The 12,243-nt window shown below is 39.9% G+C and overlaps 1 protein-coding gene across 1 annotated transcript in view; it reads right to left on the minus strand.

Moving 5' to 3' along the window:
- Positions 1-535: 535 nt before the first annotated feature.
- The window catches only part of LOC124271647, a 134,817-nt gene continuing 123,109 nt past the window's right edge, over positions 536-12,243 (minus strand). Inside the window, 4 exon segments of the mRNA XM_046706798.1 lie at positions 536-6,195; positions 6,759-6,830; positions 9,231-9,338; positions 12,091-12,131. Of these exon segments, the coding sequence (XP_046562754.1) occupies positions 6,082-6,195; positions 6,759-6,830; positions 9,231-9,338; positions 12,091-12,131 (335 nt within the window). The 3' untranslated portion in view covers positions 536-6,081.

Raw genomic sequence — 12,243 nt, forward strand, 5'->3', positions numbered from 1 at the left:
CTTTTGTAAGTGGTGTGTTTTCAATGTTGGTGAGTATATATACGCGATTCTCATAGCAATAGTGTGCATGATTCTCAGGGTGATGCAAAGATGCAATTGGCAGTATGAATGATAATTTCCTCACCTGTGTTGGTGTTGAACAATGATTTCTAAGGGTTGACCAAGAACAGGTCAAGATCTGTGACTTTCATGATGGGGCGTATTGCATGATTGTTGTGCATCTCAGTTGCTGGTTTGCCTACTCAGGACAGAATCCCTCCTTTTGTAGTGACCAGTGGTGAAAACTACTTTATTCTGAATACTTCTTTTTGTATTGACCCGTGAAGATCCGGGTTAGAATTGATCTTCTGCAACCCATGCTTGTCATAACAGTTGATCAACAGGATTGGTTGGTCAGACTTTCTGACTTGGTTGATGTCACTGTATTCCAATTGTGTCGATTGATGCTCATTGTGTCAATCACTGGAATTCCTGGTCATGACTCCATTAATTCAGAGCTTTTCACAAGACAATCACAAAAACACCAAACCAATGCTAAAGAGAAGGAATCCATTTTATTTCTTTGCATATAAAGCCAATCTGCTGATGGCAATGTCTGTCACTGCCTGGTACAAGCGTAGCAAACAGATGTATCAATGTACACACGTGGACAACTAGAGACAGAAAGAGGCTGCACCAAGCAGACCTGCACGCTGCAGTGGATCACAACTTAGGCCTATATCAACATCATCAGATTCTGATCACAGCCCCGTTTTACAATACCATCTTAGCACTAAAATGTTGTGACTAATTCTTCACACAGACTTTCAATAGTACCAGCATCAAGACTCCCTTTCTTCCACAGACCTACGATGGTCCTGGATCTAAGACATCGTAACTCCCTTTCTTCCACATAGACTTACAATGGTCCTGGTACTAAGAGATTGAAACTCTCTCTCTCTCTTCCACATAGACTTACGATGGTCCTGGTACTAAGAGATCCTAACTCTCTTTCTTCCACATAGACTTATGATGGTCCTGGTACTAAGAGATCGTAACTCTCTCTCTTCCACATAGACTTACGATGGTCCTGGTACTAAGAGATCCTAACTCTCTTTCTTCCACATAGACTTATTATGGTCCTGTTAATAGAACATCGTAAATCCCTTTCTTCCATTTAGTCTTACGACAGCCCTGGTACTAAGAGATCGTAACTCCGTCTCTATGGGCTTAGCACTAAAACAATTGTATTTCCCACTCTTCAACACATACAACTGTTGTCACACTGATATCGCATTGAAAAGCGGGGCCCTGATGCCTTTAATATAAATATTGGTGCGGTTGTCCAGACCATACTGCCACTGAATCTGATTTCATTCTAGTTAGACCATCAACCTCGGTTACCATGGAGAGAGTTCCTGTTGTACAGGGACTAACTTAACTCCACTAACAGACTAACAAATTGTTCTGAAGGTGTAACTAAAGGATTTCGTTAGCCTTTTCAGAAACCACAAACAATGGCAGACATGTGGTTAGTTGCCAGCGCTACAAAGCAGGAGACCGTGAGTAATCTACGTGAAGCCAAGTACAGGGGCTAGTTGAGGCTAGACTGTCAAGGTCGTGGGACTAGTTCGCTGAAATCAGAGTAATATTCCAAACCATCAGAATAAATAACAATGCAAAACATTACTCCAAAATATGTTTACACCATGTAAATGGAATATTATATCCTACCTTGAAATCTTTGCACAAAACATTTTCTAACCGATCCTCCATAATTTCATGTATATGATTTCAAATCAAATCATACTATTACCTTAAATTGACGGTATAAATTGAGTGTTGTCCAGTAATGCAATATGATAGGCAGTTGTGATATAACATTCATAAAACAGGGAGTTCAGATCTGGTTAAATGAAATGAACATCTCGCAGAAAAAGCAGTTCTGCAGAAACTGACTGAAATTTGTTACAGCCTGAAAATTTCAACATTTTTTCCAGGTAATTCATGTTACAGAACTCCAAGAAAATTCATTTAAATTTTCTATTTTTTCAAATTTGCATAATTCAGGTTGGATTTAAATATTGATGAACTGTATGATACAGAAAGGCCTTCAGAATTCATGAATGTCCACAAGATGTAATCACATGTTCTACTTGCTTATTATGTATATTGCACTTGGTAAAGTTCGGAATCAAATCGGAAGGAAAAATGGCTAAACTTAAAAACATCTTTAAAACAAAATTCTATGAAACTAGCATTTTTTCTGATATGTTAAAGCGAATGTCCCTAAACATGGCTACGGGACCTAATGTCATACAACAGTGGCAACATAAACCGCGACTTGTCACCGAGGCAACATCCGACAAATGGTAATATCACAAAAAAAATCATTTCAATATCACTTGTTCTAAGCTTTCATGCACATTATGATCCAGATGCCATTATTTGAATAAGACGTGTAAAAGTTTAGCTTTTTGACCATATCTGGTTTTACGATTGAGAATGACAAAACGAACTTCTCAATTCAATAATTTAAATATACCTGTAATCCAATATATTGTAATCAACATGAAAATTCAATCACATTTTCATACTGAATTACCATTACACATTGAGGTTGGATATTGGCCATGATTCAACAGCAAAAAATGACCATGATTCAAAATTCAGTGACATATCACACAAACAAATCCAAGATCGGGATGAAAATTAACAAAGAATAAACAGACATACCATGACTTATAACAAGCATACGAACATCAACGCTCATCAACAAACAATTGGACAAGGGGACATTGTTTTTCATAATTCAACACTTACAAAGCAGATTAATATCTCACCCAATTCTCAAATTAGACTCTCCCTGATTTCAAGATCAAACATCATGGGAGAATCCATTTTGGAAAAAGAGGGTTGCAAGTTGATAACACCAACAATACCAATTAAACAGATATGATTAAAAAAATCTACAATCGTAAAAAGCACCAAATCAACACAAACTTCTTTCATAAAACGTTGATAGCATAATATGACAACTATCCTAGCAAGCCTAAAGAACATTCACCATAGACTATTCTTAAAATATTTTTTTTATTACAACAGCAAAAAATGTGTCAGATCACCTTTACTCATTGTTGACTCTGAATTTGTAGAGTCCCAAAACTATATGTGAAAAAATGAAAAAGTAAATAAGTGTTTTTAATTCTGCCGCCAATGAACAAGTAAACCTTAAAATGAAAACCCATATTTTACTCTATCAATCAATATAAATATATAATTAATAATACAGTATACAAACCTGTTGAAAACTGAGAAATCTATAAACCACAATAATTTATGACGAATTGTAACACTTATTTTAGAGAATGAATCTCATTACACACTAAGACCTCTTCCTTATTAATTTTTTCACAGATATAAATACAAACAAAAAACATCACTACAAACAGAATGATATAAACCTGTTTATATCCAAAGTGGCTAATCCAAAGGAGACCTACTAATCTGCTCGGTTGACAAAGTTTACAGATTTTAGAGAATAAAAAAAGATTTTATAACTTAAATTCAAATTTTAGTCATATTTGTGAACTTTCAGCTTGGTAGATCCACAAACAAAGATAAAATGAATCTTGAAATATTTCTGATCTAATCACATAAAAAAGTAAAGAAAAACAAAAATTCAATGACATAATTTATGAATATCCTAGGGTGAATGTTGTCCGGCAAGATCTACACACTAGGCACAAGCACTGCACAATGAAGACACACAACACTGCCAACTCCATCACACAACAAGACGAGGGTCAACGCCGTCCTTCAACTCCTTCGACTCATTCACAAATGAGGATTCATTCTCACCATCCATCCATCCATCCAACTGTACATGGTTTTAACTACATCCTTTGTACAAGAACCGAAACAACAACTGATAATCAACACGGCATATGTACAGATCTACCACGCCTGTAGGCACTCGAGTCCTGTCGTAAAACCCCACTGGATATTACGCTGTACGCAAACATGATTTTAATCGCAGAGGCGCACAAGCTGATTACTCAAGCTTCGGGGCGATATATTACAAGGTATAAAAAAAAAATGTCATTTCTCAAAAATTACTTCACAGAGCAGAGATCGAAAAAAGGTTCAAGGGCTAAAAGGTATCAAATATTGTTTGAATACTTCTAAGTCAATGTAAAACATCTGGTACACGAAAAATTGTGTGATTTGGATGTAACACTGCTTTTGGCAATAACCTAGACAAAATGGTGGAAATACAAGGAGAGTCTCCACATACTGTACCATGATGGGAGTCGAACCTGGGTTGTGATGAGCTAACGCTTTAACCACTCACCTACCCATCTGCCCTTACAACATTCAAAAATATAGTGTATATATAACTCCAGCTTCATGGTGTGTCTCAGTCTGATTATCTTAATTGGCTTTGATAAATAAGCATTGAATCAATTTGTGGAATATCTCGTGTTCTGGATTCACACAAAAGAAGATGGTTACAGAAATCTACATTGAAATTAGCAAGTTGATTATCCTATAACTCCGTGGTAATTATGCTGACCAAGTGCTATGTACAAATATGCAATGGACATGACAAGTAACCATGGTTACGGAAGTGTGATTAACTAAAGAACGGCAGAAATTGTATGGTTTTGTCATCAAAGAATCTGCCAACACATACATGAGGCAACGAGCAGATGATAAATATACAAGCAAAAAATAATTTACAAGCAGTGAACTGTTTCCATTGTTGACACAATCATAAATAAATGCAGACTTCTTTGTATGCAAACACAACCAAATATGACCTATGAATAATGCCTCTTGGTTTGAGAAAACAAAGATAAACAAAAATATATTTAAACAATTCAGATTCCACACTATATACCATTAACAGCCAAATACCCATATTTGCCAAATACCAAGCTTTCTGAGAACCAAAGAATAATAAATTTGAACATGCTTCTCATATCGATCACAGAATATAAAACCATCTTCAGAAAAAACATTACAAATGAAAGATCTTAAAATATAAAACATTATAGCATCAGTTTAAATATGCAAAATAAAACACAACCTTATGTGCATAAATAAAATATGGCCTGTTTGTTTTTATCAATTCTGGCGCTTATTAACCGCGTCAGTTTACAATGGTTGACAGTATATAATGTTAACATTCAAGGCTGAATATATAGCAGTTGTACTGTTTTATAGTGATTATGTTTATAAATGCAATAAGCATGCACAGTCTCTATGTCCATAACACTGCTCTCAGATAACAGGCCATATGCTGGATAGAAGTTCTAGGTCTATGCTTAGCCAGCATTGCTAGATAGACAACGAAGATATTATGCTCTCAAAGAAGAAGCAAACCCTCAAATGGGAGGGTTTAGGTTGGCCATGTGTCTCTATGATCATGAGATGCTACCTGCAATTGTTCAGTCAGAGTTATCTCCCCTTGAGAAGCAAACCATGGTTAGCACAGCCATTTTGGTGTAACATTTCATCAAGGTGTAATTCCTGCATTTCCCCACTTATTATGTTGAGGGAATCTTGAACAGGGTGGGAATTCTTATATAGCACTTCTTCAGTGAATCCTTGAGGAACTTACCAGTTCTTCAGCACTAAGAATCAGATTTCAATTCTCGTCTCTTTTCAACAATGGTCAACTGGTTGAAAATCTTCCATTCATCAAGAAACCATTTTCTTCTTGAAACTCCATTCCATAACTTCTTAATTTCGAAAAAGAGGAAGGAAACCTAATAGTGGTTGTTAGTAACCTTTAGAGGGCTCCATAAGACTGTTAGAGTTATCTCCCATTTACATTCATAACAAAATGGGACAGCTTCTCCAGAGTTATTCCCCTTTGCACAAAGGAAGCAAGTTTGGAGTTATCCAAGCAAGTTTGGAGTTATCCCCCTTACACATACCGCTGAAAAGTGCAGTGAATGTCTCTGCCGATTTGTGGGCTACAAAAGGCATATACACAGATGCAAATGGGCTTGCGGTTGGACGTTTGTTATTTGTAACAATTCCTGTGATTGGATGATAGATGGGTCCTGATGGCGTCTGTATCTAAGCAACATCTCAGTACAAATGTTGTTTTCTCTTGATGTCATTCCTCTTCCATTCTGCTAGTCTATAGAATTTATCTTTAGGCATTTCAAATATACTGTGGAATTCTTCCTCATTTAGATGAATCTGAAAAAGAATTACAAATCAATATGAGACGATTCCTGAAAAAACCTTCAAAACACTCTCAGACTAAGAAACATATACTCTTCCGTCTCTCTCAAGGAAAACATTAGAGCATGTGATACAGTCATAAAAACTGGGAATTTCTGAATATTTGTCTGTTGACGACTACATATTTACCAAAATGGAAGAGCAGCTGACCATTGGCAAAAACTTATGCAATATATTGCTACACAGGCTACCATAATCCAGAGGGAATGTTTACGTTATAATTTACTGCACTTTCATAGCAACATAAATGCAAATCCTTTTCACTCCCCTTACAGCACAAGTGGGGGAAAAGTCTAAAAATAGAAATTAAAAACAAGTGTGGGGCAAAAGTGGTAGCCTAGTGGTTAAAGCGTTGGCTCAACATCATCCGCCCCGGTTCGATTCCCCTACATGGGCACAATGTGTTAAGCCCATTTTCTGGTGTCCCCCGCCGTGATATTGCTGGAATATTGCTAAAAGCGGCATAAAACTAAACTCAGTCAGTCAGTCAGTACAGCACAAGTGAACTTGTTCCTTACCTCTAAATGGTTAGTATCTACGTCTTTGGGCAGATCAAAGTTTGTTATCTTCAACTTCTCATATGGATAAATCTGAAACACAAAGGAAAAATTAGACCTGTATATCACCCATGCTCTTGTATATCATTTGTGCTAATTGTTGTCATGACAGGTATGAGTTCCACTTATACTTAAAGGCACTGTATCACACCACATTCCTCCAAAAATACATAATGCATTTCTCTCATAATACTAACTATCAGCCCTCAGGGAAGCTACCATATAATCCATTCCCCCAAAAATTAAGTATTTAGATTACAATATTAAATTAAAAAGTTCGCATGAACTAATGCAATGTTGCATTAAATCAACTCTCGTGCCCTCTGGCGGCCAAACATTATTTCAAGCGACCCAACAGAGCTATGTCCCTTGGAGCGCTCTTTACGAATATCCTACGACAACTTGTGATTGAAATCAGTTCAGCAAACACTGACAACACCTTTGTGTATTTTTTCGATGTACAGAGCAATTGTTTACATTCCATATATGGCAAGTGTTCTCTGTTTGGAAGCTGTTTGCCTCGAAAGTTTCAATTATCGATTTCAGGCAAGTCGTAAGGGATAATAAGTCTTTCATTGCATCAATAGGAAGCTAAAGTGAGTGCATATGCCCCAATATATATAATATAGGCCAAACTATTTTTGAAAATGTGTGACATTGTGCCTTTCAAGCTGTTCAGCTGTACATCCTTTCACCACAACCAGTAATTACTGAAACAAAGTCACATGGCCTCACTATCATGCATCCTCTCCAGAGGGATCTTACAACGAGCCTGTTAATGCTGAAATGTTCCCATGTATTACAAAGACAGACAGACGGTTTTTATTTTATTTCCACAAATAGACTTCATGAAATATTTGTGGGTTCTTAATGAGAACTTGGAAACAGCTACAGGTCCATAAAGGGAAGTAACTCATTCCAGAGTGACCTCATTTTCAACTGTCTCTAAGGATGTGACCAATTTTGTAACTTGTGACTATTTCATCAAATAAAGGTTCTTCTACAGTTAAATGATAAAATGTTGGATGTCCATAGCAATGTGTACCTGTTTTTCTTTAGCACATCCTGAATCAACTTGGTACATACAAGAACTTCCAGCCTGAAATGTAGGTGTGTACAGGTGTGTACAGGTATGTGCAGGTAGGTACAGATGTGTGTTATGCTTACCGGGGTTCTGCCTCTGTATACCAGGTGTGTGTACGGTATGTGCAGGTATTATTGGCAGTGTCTGTACAGGTGTGTGTCTTGCTTACCTGGGGTTCTGCCAGGTGTGTCGGTGTGTACAGGTATGTGCAGGTAGGTACAGATGTGTGTTATGCTTACCGGGGGTTCTGCCTCTGTATACCAGGTGTGACGGTGTGTACAGGTATGTGCAGGTGTGTACAGGTGTGTGTCTTGCATACCTGGGGTTCTGCCAGGTGTGTCGGTGTGCACAGGTGTGTACAGGTGTGTGTCTTGCTTACCGGAGGTTCTGCCTCTGTATGCCAGGTTTGTCGGTGTGTACAGGTATGAACAGGTGTGTACAGGTGTGTGTCATACTTGCCGGGCGTTCTGCCTCTGTATGCCAGGTGTGTCGGTGTGTACAGGTATGAACAGGTGTGTACAGGTGTGTGTCATACTTGCCGGGCGTTCTGCCTTTGTATGCCAGGTGTGTGTCATGCGGTGTGTACAGGTATATGAACAGGTGTGTACAGGTGTGTGTCATACTTGCGGGGCGTTCTGCCTCTGTATGCCAGGTGTGTCGGTGTGTGTACAGGTATGAGCAGGTGTGTACAGGTAGTGTGTTATGCTTGCGGAGGTTCCGCCTCTGTATGCCAGGTTTGTCGGTGTGTACAGGTATGAACAGGTGTGTACAGGTGTGTGTCATACTTGCCGGGCGTTCTGCCTCTGTATGCCAGGTGTGTCGGTGTGTACAGGTATGAGCAGGTGTGTACAGGTGTGTGTTATGCTTACGGAGGGTTCCGCCTCTGTATGCCAGGTTTGTCGGTGTGTACAGGTATGAACAGGTGTGTACAGGTGTGTGTCATACTTGCCGGGCGTTCTGCCTCTGTATGCCAGGTGTGTCGGTGTGTACAGGTATGAGCAGGTGTGTACAGGTGTGTGTTATGCTTACCGGAGGTTCCGCCTCTGTATGCCAGGTTTGTCGGTGTGTACAGGTATGAACAGGTGTGTACAGGTGTGTGTCATACTTGCCGGGCGTTCTGCCTCTGTATGCCAGGTGTGTCGGTGTGTACAGGTATGAGCAGGTGTGTACAGGTGTGTGTTATGCTTAGCAGAGGTTCCGCCTCTGTATGCCAGGTTTGTCGGTGTGTACAGGTATGAACAGGTGTGTACAGGTGTGTGTCATACTTGTCGGGCGTTCTGCCTCTGTACGCCAGGTGTGTCGGTGTGTACAGGTATGAGCAGGTGTGTACAGGTGTGTGTCATGCTTACCGGGGGTTCTGCCTCTGTATGCCAGGTGCTCTTCTGCAGCTTGAGTAATGATATGGAAGGACCTTCGTACCCAGATACACCACTGATGCCCCACACCCGTGGCTCTCGCTGAAACATCAACACAGCTCATAATGTCATAACACCACAAACTGAAACATCAACACAGCTCATAATGTCATGAACACCACAACTGAAACACTATCAACACAGCTCATAATGTCATGAACACCACAACTGAAACAAATGGCGAAAAGACATAATTCATTTACCACACAAATAGCTACTTAATAGTCTATATATCACTTTTCAATGGAATGGCCAATCGGTATGTCATTCTCTATAATGGCATAACCACATATGCAAGGAAATGAAGAATCAAATCAGGGTGAATCTGTTTTCACAAATCCATGACAAACAGGTTCCAGGAGAGGTTCTGGCACAAACTTGCATATATGGGCAATAGTTCTTGAATAATCCCTCATGCAAGACAGCTTTGGCAACGAGATAATACTTTAGGGAGTGGACAGTCCTCTATAAGGGAGAAACACATCTTCAGCACAGAATACCTATCGCGGGAAAGTAGAGATATCGTGGAATATCTATTTTTAGAATGTTTTGACCAGCAACATGGCGGACACGATGAGCTTTCTAGCGATGTATAACATGAATGGGTTCGTCCCTGCTGGGAGGGCAGCGTTGTTAGGGGTGAAAGTTCGGCGTTTTCAGGGTTTGATTTCACACATTTTAAATATTATCACATATATGATTATGTTTGTGGGGTTTTATATCAATAAATCAGACTCTTTATGCCCTCTACGTGGTATCGTGAAGTACATTATTAATTATACAAAAAAATCAAAATCTCGATTTTGACGTATTGAGCAAATATGTCAATTTAAGGTGCCGTGTCTGGCCTTAAATCAACTCTCGTCTCTGGCGGCAAACTTGCGACCCAACAGAGCTATGTCCCTTGGAGAGCTCTGTACGAATATCCTACGCACAACTTGTGAATGAAACCAGTTTAGCAAACACTGACAACAGCGTGTGCAATTGCTTACATTCCATATATGGCAAGTGTTCTCTGTTTGGAAGCTGTTTGCCTCGAAGTTTCAATTATCGATTTCAGGCAAGTCGTAAGGGATAATAAGTCGTTTATTGCATCAATAGGAAGCTAAAGTGAGTGCATATGCCCCAATATATATAATATAGGCCAAACTATTCTTGAAAATGTGTGACATTGTGCCTTTCAAGCTGTTCAGCTGTACATCCTTTCACCACAACCAGTAATTATTGAAACAAAGTCACATGGCCTCACTATGCGATCCTCTCCAGAGGGATCTTACATGCTGAAATGTTCCCATGTATTACAAAGACAGACAGACGGTTTTTATTTTATTTCCACAAATAGACTTCATGAAATATTTGTGGGTTCTTAATGAGAACTTGGAAACAGCTACAGGTCCATAAAGGGAAGTAACTCATTCCAGAGTGACCTCATTTTCAACTGTCTCTAAGGATGTGACCAATTTTGTAACTTGTGACTATTTCATCAAATAAAGGTTCTTCTACAGTTAAATGATAAAATGTTGGGTGTCCATAGCAATGTGTACCTGTTTTTCTTTAGCACATCCTGAATCAACTTGGTACATACAAGAACTTCCAGCCTGAAATGTAGGTGTGTACAGGTGTGTACAGGTATGTGCAGGTAGGTACAGATGTGTGTTATGCTTACCGGGGGTTCTGCCTCTGTATACCAGGTGTGACGGTGTGTACAGGTATGTGCAGGTGTGTACAGGTGTGTGTCTTGCTTACCTGGGGTTCTGCCAGGTGTGTCGGTGTGCACAGGTGTGTGTCTTGCTTACCGGAGGTTCTGCCTCTGTATGCCAGGTTTGTCGGTGTGTACAGGTGTGTGTGTCATACTCAGGTTCTGCCTCTGTATGCCACTCGCGGGCGTTCTGCCTCTGTATGCCAGGTGTGTCGGTGTGTACAGGTATGAACAGGTGTGTACAGGTGTGTGTTATACTTGCGAGGCCTCTGTTCCAGGTGCCTCTGTATGCCAGGTGTGGTTTGTGTGTGTACAGGTATGAACAGGTGTGTACAGGTGTGTGTCATACTTGCCGGGCGTTCTGCCTCTGTATGCCAGGTGTGTCGGTGTGTACAGGTATGAACAGGTGTGTACAGGTGTGTGTCATACTTGCCGGGCGTTCTGCCTCTGTACGCCAGGTGTGTCGGTGTGTACAGGTATGAGCAGGTGTGTACAGGTGTGTGTCATGCTTACCGGGGGTTCTGCCTCTGTATGCCAGGTGCTCTTCTGCAGCTTGAGTAATGATATGGAAGGACCTTCGCACCCAGATACACCACTGATGCCCCACACCCGTGGCTCTCGCTGAAACATCAACACAGCTCATAATGTCATGAACACCACAACTGAAACATCAACACAGCTCATAATGTCATGAACACCACAACTGAAACATCAACACAGCTCATAATGTCATGAACACCACAACTGAAACAAATCTCACAGGCGAAAGACATAATTCATTTACCACACAAATAGCTACAGAATAGTCTATCACTTTTCAATGGAATGGCCAACTGGTATGTCATCTCTCTAATGGCATGACCACATATGCAAGGAAATGAAGAATCAAATCCAGGGTGAATCTGTTTTCACAACCATGACAAACAGGTTCCAGGAGTGTTCTGGTACAAACTTTGCATATATGGGCAATAGTTCTTGAATAATCCTCATGCAAGACAGCTTTTAACGAGATAATACTTCAGAGTGGACAAATTCCATATAAGGGAGAAACACATCTTCAGCACACAATACCCTCATAATACTAATATCGCCTACCTTGGGAACATCGTCAGTATTCAAAGTCGACGAAGGTGTAGCTGTGGGGAAAAGAAACCTTGATTAGCATGAACAGTGATAGGATAAGTTTAATGTCAGTCATCTGTAACGAACCCGGGTCTTTGGCGTGATAAGTGAATGCTTTAACCACTA

Source organism: Haliotis rubra, unplaced genomic scaffold (genome assembly GCF_003918875.1).
Source record: "Haliotis rubra isolate DU_JTF1 unplaced genomic scaffold, ASM391887v1 Scf162, whole genome shotgun sequence".
Lineage (NCBI taxonomy): Eukaryota > Metazoa > Mollusca > Gastropoda > Lepetellida > Haliotidae > Haliotis > Haliotis rubra.